This window comes from Dermacentor silvarum, chromosome 5 (genome assembly GCF_013339745.2).
Source record: "Dermacentor silvarum isolate Dsil-2018 chromosome 5, BIME_Dsil_1.4, whole genome shotgun sequence".
Classification (NCBI taxonomy): Eukaryota; Metazoa; Arthropoda; class Arachnida; order Ixodida; family Ixodidae; genus Dermacentor; species Dermacentor silvarum.
Window position 1 is genome coordinate 184,436,522 of NC_051158.1, and position 23,848 is coordinate 184,460,369.

Below are 23,848 nucleotides of genomic sequence, written 5' to 3' on the forward strand. Positions count from 1 at the left end.
CCGCTCTGTCGACTACAACATCAGCTCTAACCCTCTGATGTTGTGCTGTTTCATAATCTTCCAGCAGACCTAGCTTGCAGCCCCTTCTGATGTAAATAATATCATCTTGGCTTAAGAAACATTGTGGCATTCCAAAGCCACACATAGGCTTTGAGAGGCCATAGTCTGGACTAATTTCAGCCAGTGGGGTTTCCTAACGTGCACCTAAATTGAAGCACACGAGTGCATTCTATTCTCATCGAAATGTAGTGGCCAATGATTTGCTCGGTTGCACAATGCCACTGCTGTGGATTGGTCCCACGGTTTGTGCGGTTGTTGCATCTTGAAACAAATGTGGTGGAAATTTCAACTTGCCCCTACAGAGGTCATATATTACGAAGATTGTTTACTTTTGATTTTATTTATCAAACATATACTAATTAGGAGCATGAGAGGAGTGGACATGCACCGCACAGTGTCCATCTTGTGTTGCCCTGCCGTACAACCGCCGTTGGACTTACCGTTGGACTTAACCTGCACTATCGAGACCTAGCAGCTTAGTATTGCGACACATGCAAGTTGTAAACAGCAAATAGCGAAGGCCTTGAACAGAAGATGCATTAAGCAAGCAGTTTCATGCTAACCCAGACAGAAATTTCTTGCACAATTTGCAGGATAAACTAAAAGGCACAAAATTGATCCAGCCCCTCAACACCTCTCATAGCCTCAATGTTGCTTCAGGACATAAGCCCAAACAATCAGTCTAGCTATTTAACAACCCGTGAGTTGAGAAACACTGTTCCAGTCAGCTGTGTTATATGTTGCAAAAGGATACACAAGCTTATGCAATAACGACCCCCCCCCCCCCTTTTTTTTTTAGTGCATCTTGCAAGAGATTTGCAGATTTTCTCCATTGGAATACTTTTACAAGCAACATTCGTTGTCTTGACAAGCCTCTATGACACTGTGGGTCTGTTGCCATAAAAAGCTTTTGCGTACTCTTTCACTCTGCCTCATGCCTGTACTTTGCACTTACGAACAGCCACTGCAGAGACCCACATTGTGCACTGCATTTCCTCTCGGGCAGTGTTGTTTATTAAAAAAGGTGTGTTGTTGACTTGCACAGCTTGCTGAATTGTATGCTCACTTGTTTGTTATGGTGCCATAGGAAGATTCTTGCCCATTGATGTTAACTCGCAAAAAAAAAAAAGAAAATGACCGTGTAGAAAGTGGCTTTGGTCTAGCTGCAATGTGTGGCATATGAAAAACTGTTATTGAACAATAATGTGTAGTTGTTCCTTAAATGCCCGTTTATTTGTGAGCTCACAAGTGTCAATTTGCATTTGTGTATTGGTACTTGCTCCATTTCCCATTGCTTGAGTACATTTCATCTCCTTATATGTACTGCGTACTTGCAATTTAGCAAAGTGTGAAGTGTGTTGGGGGGGGGGGGATGCACATCGCTGTGAAAGTGTGTGCGACAAAAGGTAAGCGAAAGCGGGGAGAAAGAGTGCCAAGCTCGCAACTCGTTTGTCTGGATGTGGCTGTCCAGAAAACAGAACATCACAAGCTACACGACACGTTATTGCACAGCCATGTCTCTCTTAAGACCACGGAGTAAGATAAACAGGAGCGCCGACTCTGCCGCTGCGCAACGCATTTGCTCGGGACAAACCGTGCAACGCAAATTATACATCGCGTAGCGCCATCTGTCGAGGCACATGGAAAACACTGAACAGCTTGCTTCCATGTGCGCATGCGCTGAGGGGCGGAGACCGGCGGCGCAGAACGGGCAGCGCGGCACCCGCAGAGCGTGTCATCTGCTACAAACGTGACCCTCAGCTGTCTCAATTTGACAGCAATCAAACACAAAAAATATATGCGCACAAATAATAAATCGCAAATAAACACGCGGTAGCGCTTTTATGCACGCATACGAAACATTTTTAGATGTCTTTAGAGGAAACAGACAATAAATGATGCCGTACAAAAAGACACAACAGAAGTACTTGTTTTTCACTCCTCTACGTCTGCGCGGAAGCGAAGGTGCAAAATTTTCGTCTTCCTTGCTTTGTTTACGATGTCTGAGATATGTTTATTCATGCCTGACGGAACAAGGTATCTTGATACTTGTGCGTGAAGAGGCTGAGCAACAGGACAGTGTTTTGTTCCCAGCTGTAAATCTGGTTATGGCAAAGGACGCGAGAAGTTTTCGTTCTTCGCTTCGCCATCTGATCTTCAACTACTGCACCAGTGGCGTCAAAAAATTCCTGAAAGTAAGCGAGCATTTAAAGCAATGGACAAAATATGTGTGAGACACTTCAAGATGCAGCTTATTTTTGATAGTTACTTCAGCAAAGACAAAGGCGATGTAAAGAAAGTGCCTCGACTACGAAGCGCAGCCGTTCCTTCAATTTGTTTAGGGAAGCCTGGCGTAGCTCAATGATGCTGAATGCCAGGAGGAACCAGGAGACGTCAATGCGGAAGGACGAGAGGAGCTCAATTTAAATTTGTCTACAACTACACACAGTGCAGGTGCCTTTCCTTGTCCAGAGACATGCCATAATTTAGAGAGAGAGAAAGGGAAAGAAAGACAAGGAGGTTAGCCAGTGTAAATACCGGCTGGCTACCCTGTAAATTCTCAGCCTTGCCTTCGAGATGATTCCCCCAGTTATGCAGACACATAATCAGAGCTTCTCTTGTGAAATAATAAGCAGGAAACACTGGCAGGAATTCCCAATTATTATGTTTAATGAGAATGTGGCGATTCTGCTCGTAAGAGAACTGGGCGACACGAAAAGCACCACGAGAAACAAAGAAGCAAGCGAAGCATCTTAGCACTTTATGTGTGCTCAGATAAAGAAAGAGTGATAAACGTCGGCTCTTGCATAAAAGCTTTTTTTCGCTGTCGTCTGTCATTGCTTGAGACCTCCCGATCTGCCGTTATATCGCCTTACCGTTTGCTATAGTTTTTCTTCCCATCTTTGTTTATTTTCTGTTCCTGTGCCTTGTAAAGTTCCATGTAGGCCACCTGACAAATGCCCTGCATTTGGCCTGTATAAAATAAATTAAATAAAGTGATACATGACTTGTTTCGCCTGCTAACTGACGTCACTCCGTGAACCGCAAGAGCTATGCGCGCTACAGGCGTCAGAGCGTGCGCGGAGCAGCTGACAAGCAGGTGCCGCGAGAAAGTCTCCGCGCCTTTGCTCCTTCGGTTTGTTGGGCCCGCCTCTCCGCTGCAGAGTTTTTCATCATTCGTAGCGCCATCTGGCGAACACGCCGTGAAGCAGGAGCCGGTGTTTCAGAATGTGTCCCTTCCAGACGAGCAGATTCGGTGCTCCTGTCTTATCTTACTCCATGCTTAAGACTGAAGGAAGGGTGTCACCCTTTTCCCTTGATAAACAATTGGCTCATGTGCCATCACGTCACACCTTCTTCCGAAGTTGGGAGTGCTGTGAAGTTAGCGCTACACTGCCCAGGTGTGACCCAGCTTTGTGCTTGATGGTTTGGTCGTGTACATGCCAGTCAGTTTGGATGATGTATGCTTTGCCACGGATCAGAGGTGCGCAATGCAGATAGGGCCTAGAGTACCTCCTTTCTTATGCAGAATTCATGTAGAAGCACAGATGCAAGGGTGTGTGTTCTTCATTGAGACGATGCATGAATTAGAGAAGCCGTCTCGATCAGAATAGTGTTTAAACGAGCTAGTTGGTTGATAGGTTACACGAGTTTTGAACAACTGAACGGAAAAACAAAGGACTGAAGAAGACATCCTCCTCTGTCTTCCTTAGTCAGTCCTTTGTTTTTTGTTTTTTCAGTTGAGCTGTACAAAACTCATCTTGCCCTTTTGATCAGTTGTAGCTGAGAATGGCTCTTCGCAATTCCTAAAGTGAATGTTTTTGCCACTTTTTGTGGTTGGTCAGATGCGAAACATGCATGCTGTCGTGCAGCCGAGTTATGGGCCCCCTGTGAGGCCTCCTCCTGCTGACCTGTGGGAGGCTGGCTTCTTGCCAGAGAGACACCTTCGTCTTGAGTCGCTCGTGATGATTCAGACTACACCACACACTGTGAACAGGAGCGATGGCAACCTGCGTCACGCGTTCAAGCCTATTTAAGTCAACTCTCCTAATGTTTTTTTAAAACTGTGAACAGGGTGTGGGAGCCAGAACGTCCTTTTCCATTAAATCTATACTTTGGATGGGCGTAGTACCCCGGGTTTTTATACCCTTTGCAGTATTTTATCCCGACCAGGCGGGTTTCCGTCAAATCTTAAACTTAAACTGAAAAGTTAATGCATTTTAGTTACTTAGCAAACAAACTGCAACGGCTATGAGAGCTCATCCAGTGTCCATCGCACTGAAAGGAGAAGTAGTAGAGAAGGCATCCTCACATCAGCTAAATTGTTTTCATTTAACTCCTTAATTGTTTTATTATTTTGACAATTTCTATGGCCACACTGCTTTTTTATATAGAATATTTTTCTTCTAAGAAGCAAGTTTTCAATATTGAAAAAAAAATCAAGCACATACAAAGTCAAATTAGCATAATAAAGTTTATTATTGCTCATGATAAAGGAGGCCAGCTACCTGCTGGTAACCAACAATAAAAAACAGAGCAACTGTGTAGTTCAGAAAGTTCTATCAAGTGAAGTCACCAGGCGATGTTATATGAACGCCTTATGGGGAGACCCAAAAACGGAAACCGGGGAAGCTTCGTGGGGATGTCATGTTGATGCGTCACCAATGACGCACACTCGCAATAGTGTCTTTTGAGCAGTCTTCATCTGATGAACTGCTAATTTCGAAGTCATCGCTGTCACTTTCACTTCCAGAAACGAACACTACTTCGGTGTCTGAATCGTTATCATCCAATGTTCTGGGCAACGGTGAAAGGCTTCTTTTCCGTGATGACGGACCAGCAGCAAAGCATGCATCGCCTCCACCGGACGCCATTTTTGAAACACGAGTTACCCCCCAAAGAAATGTGAAACTACCGTTGATAAAAAAAAAAGCCTGCCCAGTGCTGCCATCTTCAAAGCGACACACCATCTAGCCCTCAGACGAGCGTGTCTTGTTCAGAACGCTCAAAAGGAGATATTATCTCGAGCCTACGAGAATGGTTCAGTAAAGACAAGCAGTGCTCGTCCAAAGCGGTTGAGGGGTTATACTATAAGTGTGTACAATGTTGCGCATGAAGGACAAAAGAAAGAATGATGGGGCACAGAAGGTGCAAACTTGTGACAATTTTATTTTGGAAAGATTGTGACCCTTTTTATACACTTGCTGCTTTCTGAAATAAAGTTGTAAGTTTGCGCCTTGTGTGTCCCATGCGCATGCATTTCTTGTGTCCTTTATGTGCAACATTGTACTACATGCATATCAACAGGCCCAAGTAGCTACCTGGGCCTGTTGGTATTTAAATAGATCACCTGGTACATTTGCACAATTAATTATTGTGCACAGTTCACCAGTTTTTATTTTATTGGGTCACGAATGTAAATTAACAAATCTGATTACCCTGGCGAACACTTGTAACAGATGCTCAGCCCTAGCTGAAAGGTTTGAGTAGGCCCAACTTCGTGCAAAAAAAAAAAGGCCACAGGTGATAACTTGCAAACTTGTCCACAAGCCAAAAAAGGCAAACAGTGCGCCAGTGATGTTTTTTGCACCTAATAAGCGCGGAGGATTTGTGCCCGTGTTTCGACACTAAGTCAAGTTGCATGTGAAAGGAACTGTGCTGCGTCCCACATTTCGTGTTGAATGGTGATACTATATATGAAATACTGCTGACCTGTTGGAAGGCACACATTGCCCATACCGATCGGCGACTGGATGTACAGGGTCGTCCACTCTTGGGGTGAACACGGCTCAGCATGGCCGAGCTCCGCGGAGCGCCAGTGTTACCGGCCAGGCCGCACTTCGAAACAAAGCTGTGCAGGCGCACAGGCACATAGGGGAGGCGCTTCGCGTCGTCTGCTACAGCGCTGTAGCGCGCCACTCTTGCTTTGCTGTGAAGTACACTTCTCTAAACACAGGTAACCGAGCAGTCGAGGCGGCATCGAGGGAAAGCGCGCTTCACTAACTGAAGCATTTTCCCGCGGGTTTTGTCTACAGCTTCTGAACAGCCTGCTTAGTCAATATGCATAAACTGAAACAAGCTTCTCTGCGCATAAAATACTTAGCTTTTCTTTTTCTTTTTTTTAAATGAGGGTAAAAGAACAGAGAGGTATTGTTTGCACGCTCTTTATTAGGCTGGTGCCATCTTATTTTACTGTTAAGCTGTTGGTGCAGTGCATCCGGAGAACCCATCAGGAGCGTTTTTCCTGTGTCTTTCGCTTTAACGAACCATCCCAGAATCTTTCACTTGTGAGCAACCAGCCACTTAGTTGAGCAGTCGTGGGCAGCAGAGTAGTATCAGCATCGTAAACTGATAAGAGAGGGCAGCATGAGCCAAGCAAAAAAATGACCTCGGCCGGCGGCAGACCACGCCGATGCCCATGGCCCGTTAAAAAGTAGACAGCCTAACCTCAGCCATCTGGATCGGGCCGGATTTGGCTTTTGCAAATGGCCGGCCCATTTGCCGACCACCAGCAAGCAGTCGGCAGACGAAACCGGGCCGGCGTCATGATCGCCGGTTACATCATCGCGGCCACGTTTGGCTGACACACAGGCCGGCGACTTCCCCATGGCGGCAACAGCAAGGCTTGTCCGTAACTAGCGTTATTGTGCCGGTATTCACATTTAGGTCCCCCCCCCCCCCAAAAAAAAAAATATATATATATATATATATAAATCAATGCATCGTACTCACCAAATGTATCCGGTTCCCACCTCTACGGCGTAACACAGAGGCCATGTGTCGCTTCGGGACGTATACCCCACAATGATCAAAGTATTAAAGTTTAGTGAAAATATGCATGTGACATTTTCCAACCTAATAAATAGCGCGCAAACAATACCTATCTGTTATTTTACCCTCATACAAAAAAACGCCTAGTCGTATATGTGCTGAGAAGCTTGTTTCTGTTTACGCATATTGACTAAGCAGGCTGGTCAGAAGTTGTAGACAAAACCAGCGGGAAAATGCTGCAGCTAGTGAAACGCGCTATCCCTCGACGCCGCATTGGCCGCTCGATCGCCTACGTTTTGTGAAGTGTACTTCACAGCAAAGCTAGAGCGGCGCGCTCCAGCGCTGTAGCAGACGACGCGAATCACCTCCCCTAGGTAAATGTGCGCCGCTTCGCTTCGATGCGCGGCCACGACGGAAGCACTGGCGCGGCCACACTGAGCCGCGTTCACCCCAAGAGTGGACGACCCTGTACTCCCGGTTAAGAGCAAGCTGGGTCACCCTTGCATTGAGGTTGTGTAGCATGCTCTGGAGGCATCCTCAGAAGAATATGATGGCACGGAATTTTATATTATATCAAAAACGAGGGCCAATGTTGGTGGTTCTTCTGTGCAGGTTTTATTCCTGGTCTTGGCAGTCACATTTGATGTGTATGAAATGCAACAGTGCTCGGTATTTAGATTTAGGTTCATGTTATAAAGAACCGCAGGCCGTGGTCAGCATTAATCTCTCATTTCGTAACGTATCGTGCAGTTTCAGGAACACTACAGCTTTTTTTTTGAGTGTGTAGGTATGTTCCTTCTGTCTCACTGTACAATGGCGAGTTTCAGATTCTACCCGCCGCGGTGGCTTAGTCAGCTAAGGCGTTGCGCTGCTGAGCACGAGATCGCGGGATTGAATCCCGGCCACGGCGGCCGCATTTCGATGGAGGCGAAATGCAAAAACGGCCGTGTGCTTGCGTTGTAGTGCACGTTAAAGAACCCCAGGTGGTCAAAATTAATCCGGAGCCGTCCACTACAGCGTGCCTCATAATCAGAACTGGTTTTGGCACGTAAAATTCCAGAAAGACGAGTTTCAGATTCTAGATATGCCTGTGCAGTAGTCTGTTAGGTTGTGCATAGGACTTTGCTCTCTCTGCCTGTATCATAAATAAAATTTGCTAATAGTTTGGCACTCTTTCTTTCCTTTTCTACTTGCATTTTTGCTCCGCACACCTTGACACTGGACTTGCAGTGTTTACAGGTGTTGTTGATAGATGTGGCACTGTGGGTTCTCGTTCCTTTGTGCGCAAAAGCTTTTTTTTTTCTTTGTTATTTTACGTTTCTTGAGCACGTACACTAGGCAGGCAGGAGCTACACCTTTCCGACAGCAACGAACATAGAGCAGTAAGGGGAGAGGAAAGTGCCACTGGAATGCTGGCATGTATTTAATACTGAAACACGTGCCAAAATGTGGCAAATTTAAGAGCGCACAGCACGACAGGTTCACATTATGACTAGAGGACTCCCATGCCATCGAGTGAAAGCTGACCACTGTCAGCACAGGCCTGCCTGCACCATGAATTCAATTTGGCATGCCGAGTTGTGCTGTCAGTCATGTCTAGACCTTCTGCGTGCACTGTATTGAGTCATGATGCCCTTTGTGTTTTTGCCATTCTTCTAGACACTGATCTGTTTGAAACGCAAACGAAGTCGGTATTGAAATCCGTAAGGAAAGCTCCTGCTTGCTACATCTGCAACATTTCCAACTTCTTTTACCAAAGATGAATGTGACACGGATGTTGCTCGAGCAACGCTTGTTACATTTGTACTACTTTGCACTTGCGTTAGCATTGATTAAACGTGGCCTTAAATTTTCATTTAATTGCATCTTTTTGTGTATGAGTGGTCTGGCTTTCCATTTAAATGCCGTCGTCCTGTCCAGGCATCCTTGCCACGTACAAACCCAGCTTCTTAATGAGGCATGGGTCGGGTACCAATGCAGCCCATGAAAGGCTGTAATCCCCAAAGCACATTATTATTATTATTATTATATGTAAGTATGTAGCACTTTCTTTTGGTGCACAGTAAAAAAATTAAGCAGCATCATGTGGACCTTGTCTCAGCCTTGCCTCTACATTGGTGTCCTTGTGTGACCTATATATGGACACAGTCGGGACAAGTAGGGCTTTACTTAATTCGGGATTCATGCATCACTGGTGAATGACAAGCAAGCTTGCTTTGGTTTCTCTTGTTCTAAAGAGCAGTAAACCTCTTGCACCTCATTCTAATGGCCACACCATAGGTATAGAGAAAGCTGTGGTGCATGCAAAGCGGGGGGCTTTGGATTGGCACCAACGTTTTGTTTGTCACAAGATTGTGTACAAGGCTGCGCCAGGTATTTGCTTCAGAAGTAGCAACAATATTTACAAGTGGCAACAATATAGAAGTAGCAATAACAAAGCTTAGAAAGGAATTACCTCAGAAATGCGTAATACAGTTTCTGGACATTTCCTTGGTCTTCGAACAAAATCACGTGTGTTGGCAGTATTCCCCTAGATCGTTGAAGCCATTGTTAAACTTTCAATCCAAGCATTCCAAAGTAGTAAAAAACGGAATTGCCATGTCGTGCCTTAAGTCTTCTCTCACCAGATCATGCGTGCACAAAATGAGCGCCAAGTTTTAATGCACAGGTCCGGCACCTATTTGAAGCAGGTTATCCTAGCGTGCCAGTGGCCACTGTAGCTCAACACTTAAAGAAGTCGATTTCGCGGGGAATGGAGGGATTGCAGAAAGCAATAATAGCAAGAAAAGAGTCGTGGCTATTCCTTACATTCATTCAGTATCGCACAGGCTTAAGAAGGTTGCAAGTAGATATGATGTTAATGTTGTTTTTACTGCTACCAATAAGCTAGGTAAGATATGCGCTGCCTTGCAGAGGAAAAATGAACAGGTGAAAGGCAAAAAAAGAACAGGTATTTGTCCAGTGAAGCACATCAAGAACAACAATTTTACAACTGTAGTATGGGTGTGGTACATAAAGTTCCCTTTAGCTTTGGCCATTTCTACGTAGGGCAAACAGGGCTGTGTATCAATCGGAGGCTAATGGAACATAAAAGGTCGTTAACCGGGGGATCGCCTTCCAATCTTTCCTTACACTGCCAAGATGTAACTGCATGCCTGAGTTAGATGAATGCGTGATACTGTACAGGCATAGGAATGAAGTGTCTGATGGTCGAGGCTTGGCATATCAATGATGGTGGAAATGCATGCGTGAGTCAGCCTTACATAAGAAAGAGATCAAATGCCTCTCGCGTAGACTGGCACGTGTACCCGATTGACACGTGGTGCTACCATTCCAGAGCTTCCTTCAGTTGATAGTCGGTGTTTGTGTTATCCACTTCTCTTGTGTGCACACCTTACCTTTTTTGCATTATGAATATTTCAGGTAAGGCTCAGTGTTTCTGTTTCAAATTTTTAATCAATGGTTTTTTTTATGCCAGTTTTCTTCAGATTGTTGAATACAACCATTGCCAGATTCAGTGATTATTGATTAAATTATCAATTAATAACGGCTGCATGCTCGGACTGAACGGTGTGTGTGTTGATATTGGGCAGTGGTTCCACAGTAGCAGCGAGTATTTAGCATGAAGTGTGTGTGTCGTGTCTCCCTTTCAGTGATGCCCTTAATGTACACAGCGGCAGTGCAGCAGGTTTGTAACTGAGACCTCGCATTGAACGTGATGTGGCTGCAGAAGCCAGCCACTCTTGGGCCACGCAGGCCTTGTGGGAGGGAGCAAATTTCATTACCTTGGAGGGGCGCCTAATTTGCACTAAAGGGACGCTTGACTGCTCAGATTGGCCACTTGAAGCTGCTGCTGTTCTGCCGTGGTCATAATTGGCTTTTCAGGTTTCTCGTTCAACCTGGTCTGCACCTGCTGGAGACTGCGTGAATGGCCACTGGCAACGCTTCACTTTTTTTTTTTTTTTTGGTCACTTATGAGCTCCTGTCTCACCTCGAAAACCAAGAATTTTGCCACAGCTGTAAATAGGCGCTGTGGTCACTTGGTGACCACAGCGCCTATTTGTGGCCACAGCGCCTGCATGTGGCTTCATATTTTGTGTCAGTCTGGAAGCTGCCACCCTGCAGTAGTAAATGCGCCTAGAGGTAGAGAGAAATGTGAACAGGTAGAATGAGAAGTATTAATGCTTGTTGTGATTGGAAGCCGTGTCCACAAATAACCTCGCACAGCCTGTAGTGTCTGCTACAACAGCACACAAGCTGCAAGTATTTCTGAAGTGTTTGTTATTGAAGCTTAAGAACTTCTTGCACTGCAGTCTACAGTTTATTGAACGTGAGCAGCACTAGTGAGTAACTGAAGTTGAAACACAAGTTCTGCACTTACTGTGCATTGGTTTTAGTCGCATGTTTCCATTTTATTCATTTACTTGTACTACAGTTAAACCTGATTATAACAAACCTCCATATAACGAATTCCTGGATCTGACGGAGTTTTTCTATTCCCGGCCGTTACTCCATAGAAGCACATGTATTTGAGACCTCTACATAACGAAGTGGCAGCGGGAGACCCCTCGAAATGACGAATTTTCCCCGCCGACAACCTAAAGATCTCGCCCCAAATTTTGTCATTATTGCGCGAGCAGTAACCGGTAGCACCTTCTCCACCGCGACGGAATGAGAAGCGGCAGCGGCGCGCTTGGCGCGCTCGAATCCATGGCGACTGCAAGGCAGAGCGAGCGCACGTGTACGTGCGTGCAAGCGTGCGCGAGGCAGGCCTGCATCCCTCGACCCGGCGATCGTGCCGCCGCGGGCGTGACCTTTCCCACTCTTTTCATTCAAACCTGATCCGCCGCTTGCTGCAGCTGGCCTAGCCTGCCAAGCTGGCACTCTACTTTTCCAGTTGATGTTGCCGAAGGAAAAAAAACTTTTTTTTTTATTTTCCAGCGCGCTCAGCGCCACTCTTTGGCTACTGCACAAGTCTCTGCGCTTCCCTTCCCTAACCTGACACTAGGCGACACTATACGACACCATCGTGGGGGTTCGCTCTTCGTTTCCGATGCCTCGCGCTTGTGCGAAACGACACGCGTCCATGCATCCAGTACCTGGTGTGAAATTCCAAGGATGAGTGCTTCGACGAAAATGGAAAACGGGTGCGCGTTACTATCGAGGGCATGTTAGAATGAAGTAAATGCAGTAAGCGCTTCTTTTACGAATTTTCGTGCCGAACCTGCATATAATGAAATCCTCTTTATAACAGTTTTTCGGGAATTTGTCAATTTCGTTATATCCAGGTTTAACTGTATATGCAAGTAAACATTAGTGCAAATGTGTTACCAAACTACAAGATCGTTTTAATTGTGCAGCCATGTTCAGGACAAGCTGCACCCTCTGTTATGGCACTCCTGTGGGCTCACAGTGCCCTGAAGAGACCCACATGAAGTGCAGTTCTCTCTAAAACTGTGCAGATTGCAAAACACACATCCTTTGTTCAGAACTGTGCTGGACTATATTGCTCTGCACATATATAACTGAACATGTCCCCTAAAGGACATACTTTTATTTGTTTGAATTGTGGTGTCACCACGTACATTATCAATCTTATGCTTGGAGTTCATGAAAGCATTGTTTTATTTTGCTGCTACTCGTCAATGACCTCCTCTCAACAGCACGTCTTTTGTGTGTCGCTTTGCCAAGTACTCCTATGTACTGCTGAAATCTTTCCACGAACTGTCATGTGCGCGCTGTCCTCATACAATTTCATCTTTGCTAACACTCCTCATGCCGTAGAAGACAGTTGAAAGGTCACTAAATACGTGCAGCTACATTTGGAGCATATACAAGTAGCAGTTTATTTAAAATCACATTCGCATGCCATTCATCATTATGTAACTATCATCCCAGTCCTGTGCACACATCAAGCAGCCTTTGGTGTGGGATTGCTGCCTCGTCCAATCCCCATGAAACCTTCTGTGATATCATGGGCAAGTAAATTATGACTCAACAAACAGTGCACTCATTACACACCAACAGCTTGTGCCTGAAATAAGTGCTGGTGTATTGATTGTACATTCTTTTAAAGACCATCATTTTTTTAATACAAGTTACCCCCGCTTTTCCATTGGGTCTAGCCTCTCTCGTGGGCCTACCCTGGAGATAGTGCTGTCTAAAAATGGGCGATATTTGCAACTGGGTATGGCAACCAGTGGCAACATCATGGCATCACAGCGTCATGGTAACCAGTGGCCCCTGGCCACTGGTTGCCATGATGCTTCCTGTATACAAATAAATAAAAAAAATTTGCCAATGGCCAGGTTCGAACAGAGAACCTCTAGCACAGAAGCCCGATACAATAGCTATGCCTTCCCTATATGGCGAGCCTCGTATTCGGATCGCAGTTTTGGCATGTAAAACCCCAGAAATTATTTAAAATATTTAAATGCACTCAACAAATTTAACCAGTCCAACACTCCTCCTCGCAGGAAGGGCATGCGCACTGACTCCACCTCATTGTCACGCCAGACTTAAATGCAGGTTGAATCGCCTTCCAACTTTTGTTCTTGAAATAGCTCACTAGCCCTCAAGTGTTGCTCAAAACCCCTTTGTAACTGCTGGAAATGCGACCGTTCGGACTACTGGCGCTGCACATACGCAGTCGCACTAGGCACATTTTATTGCGATAGCAATTACTTATATGGACACTTCAGACACATTTCTACCATCGCCGTGAGGTTCTGTATAAAGTCCAAGACCGATAAAATCGTCACCACACGCCATATACTGTGCGTGCGAGTTAAAGCGTGCGAGGGTGAGCCAGCGATTGTGGCTCAATCTCGTGCACGTGAGGGAGAGAAGTGGGAAGTAAGTGCGCAGTCTTCCAGTCACGCGCAACGTTTCGAGGGCATTCTACACCGCGCGCGCCCGGCCACTGTAACTTACAAGCTATCCCCGCATTGCACTGTGCTTGCGCAGCTTCGTTTGTGTTGATGTGAGCAATGGCAAGAAGGTCAATTCGATCGCTGCTGCTGCTGTGCTTACTCACTCCAGCGTTTTGACAGCAAGTTTCCGCGGTCATCGAGTGAGATGCTTTCATGTTTGCTTGTGCGCGCGTGACACCATTCTTTTCATTCAGTTAGTATGCCTATGTTTGCAAGTTTATACGGCCGATAAAACTACTCTCCTTACTTCGTACAGCTGTCCACTAATTTGCCATCGCAATCGATGCTTCGCCTTTCGGGCAAAACTGCGCCTTTTTTTTTTTTTAAGACAAGGTATAAGCGTAGAACATTCACACCAGTTTCTTTTTTTACATGTCACATTTCCAAGCACCCCTAAAAGATAGCTGCTTGAATGGCTGTGTTTTGTTCCTACGCCGGTATTCTGCTATAGCCCTTGCATTTCATCAGAATCGTCATTTATTTTACCCTTTTACAGGGCTTTTTACAGGGCATTACATTAGGGGAAGGTGCAAAAAAGAGAAAGAAAGGAAATATGTATAAATAAACAAAAGAACGATTAACCGTGATTAGTGGGTATACAGTCAGCCAGACGATGTACAAGGTGAGTAGAAGAAATAATAAAATTATAGTCGTTATTTTCACCCATTAATGTGTACATCATTAGTAGGAAAAATTGAACGAAAACATATCAGACCTGTACATAGAGCGCTTTGCCAAAAGGATCAAAGAAAAAGAGCTATTAAAGACACCTTAAATTTTCAGAAGTACTGCGCTCTGTCCTATCTCTCCATCTGCCTTTCTTTATGCAATTTGCGCTGTGTATTACTTGTCCTTAATTTTGCCCATGAACAGCAGCATCGGAAAGATTTCTTCAGTGTCAGTAAGAAGTAATTTCTGGTTCGTTCGAAGACATTCTCACCCTTGATGCTTGGTGTGTGCACAAAATTGGGGTCTGCATGCCACATCCTTCATGTCACACTGTGCCCACTCGCAACGAGCACAGAAGGGAGGAAAAGAAACCTCAACAGCGGCCTGGGTGCCCCCCTCCCCCATTGGTGCGTCCCCCCCCCTTGCCTCTCCCCCCCCCCCCCCACTGTGCAGACCCTGGAGTCCAAGCTGGCGTCGTGCCGAAACTTTGTCAAGAGCCCCCAGAAGGAGGAAGCCGATGGAGGGACAGCGGTCACTGCAATGGGGTGAGAGTCTCACTTGTGGCTGTTGCAGTACTCGCCACGGACCTAAGCGGACAGTGGCTGTCTCAGTCTTGTACCAATTTTGATGAAGCTGGCAAAAAAGGCAGCTTCACGAAGGCAGCATCCTAGTCAAAAACGATGCAGTCTACTTTGCTGTCCAAACAAGATCGCGGCTGAGCAAAATGCTGGAAACTCGACTGGAGAAGGTTATCTGCTCGTAGGAATGCGTAGTCTCATTTTCTTATGTGCTTAATGTAAGCTATGTTGTGCTTTTCATTGGTTCTAACATGCAAAGTGTTAAAATACACAGGTAATGTGTGCTTTAATGAGTTTTTTCTTGTCAGCGCGAGGGGATGTCAAGTCGGAGAGATGTCTTCCAGATTACTTCTCAATTACTTGGGCTCGAAGCTGTTCCCTTAGCTGTCTGCATAGACTATCTTTGATGCTGGCCATAATTGGAACACTCCCTTTGTTTCACATTGTGGCATGGTCTCCATGTGCCATCCTCTTACTGAAGTAAAAAACAATCCAAACTTTTAATGGATATTTGCAAGCATGGGGCATTTTTGTTTATTTATTTATTGAATACTGCAAACACATGATCCGAGGAGGGAGAGCAACAAAATGTACCATAGTAAGAAGTGAACGCTGCAGCATTGAAAAACAAATAAAAAATAATTTTAATTGCAAGTTTAGAACCTGAATTCACTTAAGTAAATGTATCCTGTTATAGTTTGGGGGAAAAAAAGAATACTGGTATGTGTTCGTTTGTGCAAAATAGTGCTAATGCATTGTGCCTTTGGGACGAGTGGGTGTAGTTTATGACTGCAGCATAAAATATAAATATGGGTCCAGGGATTATTTGTTAGCATGAAGTGCCTTTAGGAATTGTGTGTGTACGTGTCTCCCTTCTCGTGGTCGTCTTGTTTGTGCCGTTTCCCACTCGTTTCAAGATGAACCAACTTGCCCAAAAAGGAGTATTGATTAGCAATTAAGCCTTTGTTTCTAAGGAGTCAAAGTGGAGCACTCAAAAGTGACAGCATACTGGGGGACACTAGCGAATAAGCTGAGTTTCGAAATGGTGGTGAATAGTAAGCGCAGGTCACATTTTGGCCAAGATGCCGTCCACTTCACTGACAAATAGGGATGTGGCTTGCGGGGAGACTAATTACTTTGTTCAGCGAGTTAGCAGTTTGTGGAGCGAGCGTTGCAGAAGGAACAGAAAATATATAGAAGCATTGTAATCGCTTGCATCAACATGCAATGATGAAGGAAAGAGCAGAGGAAATACGTACTCAAAGAGCAATTCAAGAAGGAATACTTGTCACTGTGTGCGTTGTCTTGTAGATCTCCACCAAGGATTGTTAGTTCTGTATAGTTCAACAGAGAGAAGGCAGCCATAACAATGCCAATTGCAAATTGACAAAGAACATGTATTTGGGGACAGTTGCCAACATGACAACCATGAGCTGCTGCAGTGGCTTCCTAATGATATAGAAGGCTGTGGGGCTAATGATTAAGGTGGGACGAGCTCTAAAGGGATACACTGACTTTAACGGTAAACAGGCACTAGACCACAGCGAGCGTAGCAATCTAGTAATTGTAAATAGGCAGTTGAAGTAGGAATCTCAAGATAGGCAGTGTCACATAAACTATAGTCTCCTGACATAAACAGTGTTGGGGGCAAGGACTTACGGAGTCGCCATCTATGGGAAGCGCCTCGCTTGCATAGTGTGAGGGATAATACGGCGTGCTCCTCGTAGGTTTGGCTGTTGGCACTCAATAAAAACACCACACAGGAGCCCTCCTGGACATTTCTGTAAATACTCTCGAAACGAGGAAAGTTCTTGCTGTCAAAATAATAATCTTGGGCAAGCAAAAAGCACAGAATGGCTTACAGACACTATCTGTTTACCGAATACGTACTATGAACGTGCACTGCACGCGGTCGCCGCGATGGAGTCCCCCAAACCAACTTCTTGTGTGAAAGGTAGGTAGTCGCTGAGAGCAAACTATGTAAAATATGTTATTATAGTGGTTTGTCCGTATAATAAAATGGAGCATAACAGAATAAAGCCTCAATGGAGCGATCGCACGGGTTTGCAGCGAGCATGTTTTCGCACCGTGCCATGAGCTTTAGGCCGCAGCATATGAGATATTTGAGAGTACACAAGCAACCATTGTTGCGTGAATGCTGTCGGAGCTGTTAAAAAATAATTTCGATTCAACTGGGATGCCTACGGCGACTCGTGATGTGCCGTTGCAATGATTAATTTTTTCTTTTTTTATATAAATTTTTTAACCGTTCAGTATCATTATTTCTGCAGTATGCATCTTACTGTATATTTATCAGTCTTCTCAGCGAGCAATTTCCTGCTGCTTCCTTTTCTTAATTCAGCGCATTCGTTGTTCGGTGCTAACATAAACCTGAGCATATGCCATGCCTTTTTTTTTAATGTGCTTCATACCGTTCCCTTTCCATTCCAGTGAACTTGCCAGTATCTAGCATCAACAAGTTCATAGACCAAAGCTTCGTGACGTCAGCCGGGCACGTGGCTGAGCGTCTCGGAGTGCGCTTTCTGCTACTCATTGTGAAAATCGCAGCCCCGACACTGTAGCAGCAATCTTCCTCGCAGAAGGGCTTGCGGCACACCCGAGTTGTAGCCAATGGCTGCTTGCCGGTTCTAAGTTTCGCGATCCAAGCTTCATGCAACTTCTCATTGTCCTGTGGGTATGTGTGAAGGCTGACACCGGGCTCTGTTGCATACGACTGGCACTGCAGCACCGAGCCTATCACGTTGAACGCCTTCAAAGGCAGAGACTACCTGCTATAGTGTCGTCAAGCAGACACCCGAAGCAGGAAAGCCTCCCCACTTAAGCAGAAGGTGGAACTTTTTTTTTTTTTTTGTCAGCTCACTTCGGCGCTTCCAAAGCAGCCGACGCTGTGTCCCTCATACTACGTCACGCCATCGGCGACGCTAGCTTTTCCAGTGGTGGAGCTCGCCCCCAATACGGGTGAATTGAGCTTTGCGGAAATAGATCAATTCAAAGCTAACAGATTGAAAAAAGTGTCCGTGTACGTGGGAAATGTTTAGGCAAGTTGCATCCACACAGCTTGTTTTTGCCGATTCTGTTGAGTGGTGGCCAAGACATTGTGCCTTTTCTGCTGTATTGCTGCAGCAGACCACTTTGTTTGACAGGATGTTCCACATGCCACATACTGGCAGCAATGTATATATTGTAATGCATGCAGTCAATAATGAAATTCTGCATGTGCAGCCTTTGATTGAATTATTTAATGCAAAAACAGAGCATTACTGCCTGAACAATAATTTGATAGTTAATTACTTTCTAGTTACACTGACTCATCAGAACATGCATCAAGTACCATCCTAGCACCTTGTCTTTCTTGCAGTGGAGTGCAGAGTGCCTTGGAATGAAATTGCGTGTAAAGTGGACACATTTATAGACAGTCCTTCATAATTAACACCCGACGGTGAGGCGTGTCATCGTGTTCGATCTCAGGGTGTAAATCAAGCATCAAATATAATCGTACAGTTTACACGCCGTGAAAAACGGGACAGTTTCCTACAAAGAGCAAGGAAACAAAGGGTTACTTCAGCCGATCTCACGTTTGCTTCTCATGTTCCAGTATATGTGAACAAGCACTTGTGCCCAGCACTTATACGTCTGTTCGGAATGGCAAACGCCAAATGGAGAAGCACATCTGTTCATCCAATGGAAATATTTTTGTCCGGAGGTCGGACACGTCGGAAGTTGTATCCATTGTCCACACTGAAGACTTGTCTAGAATAGTTTAATTCTTCTTTCTCTGATTCTAATTGATGGTACAGTTCAACATGGGCCTTCTGCCGACCGACATTAAAGAATTAGTATAACTGCGAGTCGGCCTAGTTGGAACAAATTCATTTTTAACAACAACCAGTTGTGAGAAAGGGCTCGTCCTTGTGTTACTGCTTTTCTTCGTTCCTGTTTGTTGGCGCATAAAAAGTTTTAAAAATAATTAGTGGTAGCTAAGAAACCACGTTTTTCACTTTTTCATCTTAACGCCCGCTCCCTCTAAAGAAGATGAAATTAAAACAATGCTCGAAACATTTGGGGTACTGTTTGATGTATTAATGTTTACAGAAACTTGGTATACAGAACAGTCATGCACCTTTCAGCTTCCTGGATACCAGTCCTTTTTTCGCCATCGTGCTGAAAAGAAGGGAGGTGGCATTGGTATTCTTGTAAAGAATCATATTGAATGTGAAATCATTGATGAATTCACTGCCATAACTGCTGATTATTAGGTCCTTAGATTGCGCTGCGGGAGCACAGTGTTCTCTGTTTGTTATAAACCACCTTCAGGAAGTGCACAGCGCTCTTTCATTTATTGATAGTTTTCTTGCATATGACAATGCTCATAACCAGGACATAATTTTAGGAGGAGATGTAAATTTAAACTTGTTGGTTTCTACGAGTATTTGAAATGAGCTTCAGACAATCATATCAGCAAATGGCTTCATAAATGCTATAACAAGGCCAATGAAAGTCACACCTACATGTGCATCTTTGTTGGATATATTTATAACAAACATGAATAGTGACCTAATTTTTGGAGATGTCATTATCACTGGCATTGCTGATAATTTTGGTATATTCATGTATATGCAGCATATCAAAAAAACCAAAGGAACAACATTTCACTCAAGTAATCACGCAAAGACAACTTGAGTGATTCCGCAGCTCCATCAGTCAGCAGACATGGGAAAGTACTTATGAATCTAATGATAGTGATATAGCGTACAACAACTTTATAGGTACCTTTAAGAATATGTATCGTCAATGCTTTCCATTGAAAAAGGTACGGGAACCGCGCAAGGCACAAAAACGCTGGGTGAATTATGATATATTACAAGTGATAAGGCACAAGAATGAATTGTATGCACATTTTGTGAAAACAAAGGATCTTGAGGCACTAAAAGAATTTAAAGCATACCGCAATAAACTTGCATCTAAGCTGAAGATGGCAAAAGAGAAATACTATATTAACATATTTTGGTGTGACAGATTAAAAAAGTCAGACCTGATCTGGAAAAAACTCGGACAGCTCCTGAATCCTAACACTGCTTATAGATCTTTGTGTAGTATTGAGCTTGCAGGCCAAGATCTTTCAGGTATTGAAATGGCAAACGCGTTTAATCACTTCCTTATTGAACAAGGACGTGCGAGCAATGTTAATAGTAGTTCTATTCCTACTACACTTGATACAAGTCCGTTAAATTGCAGTCCCATGAATTCACTGTTTTTACGACCTACGGACTACGTAGAGGTTTTTTCCTGTATCAACTCTCTAAAAAATAGTAAATCAACAGATACTGAAATTCAAATTACGCCTGTAAAGCACATACTCGATTTAATTTGCCAAGTAATGTATATTTACAATCTCATTTTATGCAGTGGTGTGTTCCCCAAGGCCATTTATTTATTTATTACAAAAACCCGCATTCGCTCCAAGAGCATTACAGCGGGGGGGGGATATAGACATATTTATACATTTGTGGATGCAAACATTAAACACAGTGTCACACAAGCCAAACAAGGCTTTACAAGCAGGTAAACAAAGGCAATAAATCGCTAGCATCTAGGTATGATACCCGTATAAAACAAGTACAGAAGTACAGTACAGAAAACAACACAAGTACAAAATCAGGTAACAGCAGCGCTATAGAGCTTGAACACACTTATAAAACTGAGAATTAGATGCGATGCTTACAACGTTTTCAGGAAGCCTGTTCCACTCAGATGCCGTTCGTCGAAAAAATGAATACTTCAGCAAATTGCCTCTGGAAGTTATCTCCCGAACTTTAAAGGCATGGTCGCGGCGATTCGAAATGTAATGTGGTGCCAGCATGTAGTTCGTTTTGTCTATGCCAGAGCGCCCATGGAAAATATTATGAAAGAACTTCAGCCTAAGATACCGTCTACGATCGCTCAAAGTCTGCAGTTGCAATCTGGTCTTCATAGCGGTGACGCTACTTGTGCGGCGATAGTCACCGACTATGTACCTGGCTGCTCGATTTTGTACGCGCTCCAGCAAATATATCATGTTCTGTTGATAAGGATCCCAGAGTACACTCGCGTAGTCGAGAATAGGACGAACGTATGACGTGTACAGGACCTTTTTCACGCCTTCAGGGCACGCATGGAAAGCGCGAGCCAAAAATGCAAGGGTTCTGTTGGCTTTATTTGCTGTTTTTATTATGTGTTCATTCCAAGACAGGGTATCCGTAAAGTATACACCAAGGTACTTGGCCTCCTTTACATGCGGTAAACTGACATTGTTGATAACATAGGAGCTTGGCGAGTCTAGCTTTTTTCTCGAGAAACGAATGTAATTGCATTTCGTTGTGTTTAGAGCCATGCGCCAGGTACTACACCATTCAGAAATTTTATTCAGATCAGATTGAAGAATTTTGATATCAGCTGGAGTGTCAATTGAGCGATAAAGAACGCAGTCATCTGCATACAACCGTATTTTCGAAGTGATTCCTTCTGATATGTCATTGATGAAGATTAAGAACATCAAGGGGCCTAACACCGATCCTTGCGGTACGCCAGACGTGACAGGAACTGATGATGATTTCGAACCGTTGACAATGGTAAGCTGACTACGAGAAGAAAGGTAGCTTTCCAGCCATTTAGACACATTTTCAGGAAGACCAAGGTGGGCTAGCTTGTAGGATAGGCAACGATGACTGACTTGGTCGAACGCTTTTCTGAAGTCTAAGAACACGCAATCTACCACGGATCCTTTATCAATCGCGGACACAAGGTCGAAATGAATTCGACCAGTTGTGTCTCACAGGAGAAGCCCTGGCGAAATCCATGCTGGTTCTGGAAAAAATAGCTGTGCTCACTGAGATGTTTAACTATGTTGCTATACAAAATATGCTCCAATATTTTTGATGCTTCGCATAACAGAGAAATTGGGCGGTAATGTTGAACATTATTTTTAGATCCTTCTTTATGAACCGGTACAACGTTTGCAACTTTCCATTCGTCCGGAACTGTTCCCATTTTCAGTGAAAGTGTGAACAAGAAGCTCGAGTTATACCAGTATTTAAAGGTGGCAATAGGAAAGTTGTTAACTACCGTCCAATCTCGATATTGCCTGTATTATCTGAAGGTATTGAAAAATTATGTATATTAGAATTTCCACGTATCTTACTGGTCACAAATTGCTGCATGACTCCCAACACAGTTTCAGAAAACACAGTTTCAGAAAACACAGGTCTACTGAAACAGCACTTTTGGCTCAGAAAGAAATAATTGTACGGGCCTTCAGTACCAGACTGTACGTTTTGGGTATATATATATATATATATATATATATATACTTCTCGAAGGCTTTCGACATGACAAGTCAATCTATTCTCCTTTCTAAGCTTAAACAATATGGAATACATGGAATAGCAAACGATCTACTGAAATCGTACCTTGCCCAAAGAACTCAATATATCGATGTAAGCAATCCTTACAGTCAATACTGGCCGGAGTACCTCAAGGCAGCATTTTGGGGCCGCTCCTTTTCACAGTTTATGTAAATGACATTGTATTCTGCTACGAGGACGCCCAATTTATTTCTTATGCCGATGACACGTCTGTTTTTATTAGGGGTATGTCGACGGCTGATATTGAACGTAAAACCAACCATGCGCTTGCAAACATAAAAAACTGGGCTGTTGCCAATATCCTTAAACTAAACTCTAGTAAAACATAAGTTGCCCCATATGCACCTAAAGGTATCCCCAGATTACATAATATAAGCATGGGTAATGGTAAAATAGAAGTTGTTGACAATATTAAAATCCTGGGTGCTTTCTTCTCGGGAGATTTAACGTGGAACAAACACGTAGAGTAACTCTGATCTAAAGTTTCTTCAGCAGTCGGTATAATTACTAGACTAAGAAATATACTCCCTGTAAAGATTTTACTCTACAACTCATTGGGGCTTTCCTTGCTACAAGATGTATTGCAAATTTACCTTATAATGAGCACACTAAAGAGTTGTTTGTACAATATAATATTTCTCCTGTGCATCAACTATATGGTAATAGATTACTGCTGTGTTATAAAACGTCCATCAAGCACAATAATACATAACTGACCTTGAAAACCTGGGTGCAAATGAAAGTATGCTCCACACAAGAAACAAAGAATTATGGCTTGTACCAACCCCACGAGCTAACTATTATAACGAATCTTTATCCTATACCCTTCCGCATTTATTAAATAAGTTGCATCAAGAATCATTTGACCCATTCTGTTAGTCAAACAATGAGATCAGACTTTTCTTATCGACAATGTCTAAATGATAAGTATCAGGCATAACATCTGTTATTTATGTTATGCCATAAACCATATTGTAGTTAAATTTATATTATTATTCCAGTTGTGTTCGGGAAGTTTGTTTAATATTTTCTGTATTCTGACGTGTATTTATGCTTCTGTTTTTCTTTTATTCCCAAAACAAATATATGTTCTATGCTATGTGCAATGTAATCAGTTGTATATCTTCTATGTATGCTGTCATGCCAAAAATAAGGGGCCAGGTACCTCTGTCAAGCCGTATTCACGGCTTTTAGTCCCGCCTCCTCCTCAGTCATAAAGGAAATAATGCTTGATTTGATTTGAAGGAGTTAAAAATGCTGCGGACAAGATTTGATCATGATGATGATGATCATTTATTGGCATCCCCTTTGAAACGGGGCGGCGACAAATAGTCACCTAGCCTGCTTGATTTAATCAGGTATACTATACATGTACCTTATCTAGCATTTTTGTATACCTCTCATTATTATTTTTCTT

The 23,848-nt window shown here is 43.8% G+C and overlaps 1 protein-coding gene across 6 annotated transcripts in view; it reads left to right on the forward strand.

Annotated features, from left to right (window-relative positions):
• The window catches only part of LOC119453945 (nuclear distribution protein nudE-like 1), a 169,128-nt gene that overhangs the window by 113,299 nt on the left and 31,981 nt on the right, over window positions 1-23,848 (forward strand). For 3 of the 6 annotated variants that reach the window (XM_037715977.2, XM_049666923.1, XM_037715978.2), the window contains exon 8: window positions 14,886-14,977. The exons of 1 other annotated variant lie outside the window; for it this stretch is intronic. In XM_037715977.2, coding sequence (XP_037571905.1) covers window positions 14,886-14,977 — 92 coding nt within the window. Of the gene's footprint in view, window positions 1-14,885; window positions 14,984-23,848 lie in introns of all 6 variants that reach the window. 2 more of the 6 variants (XM_049666927.1, XM_049666926.1) reach the window with 1 other exon arrangement.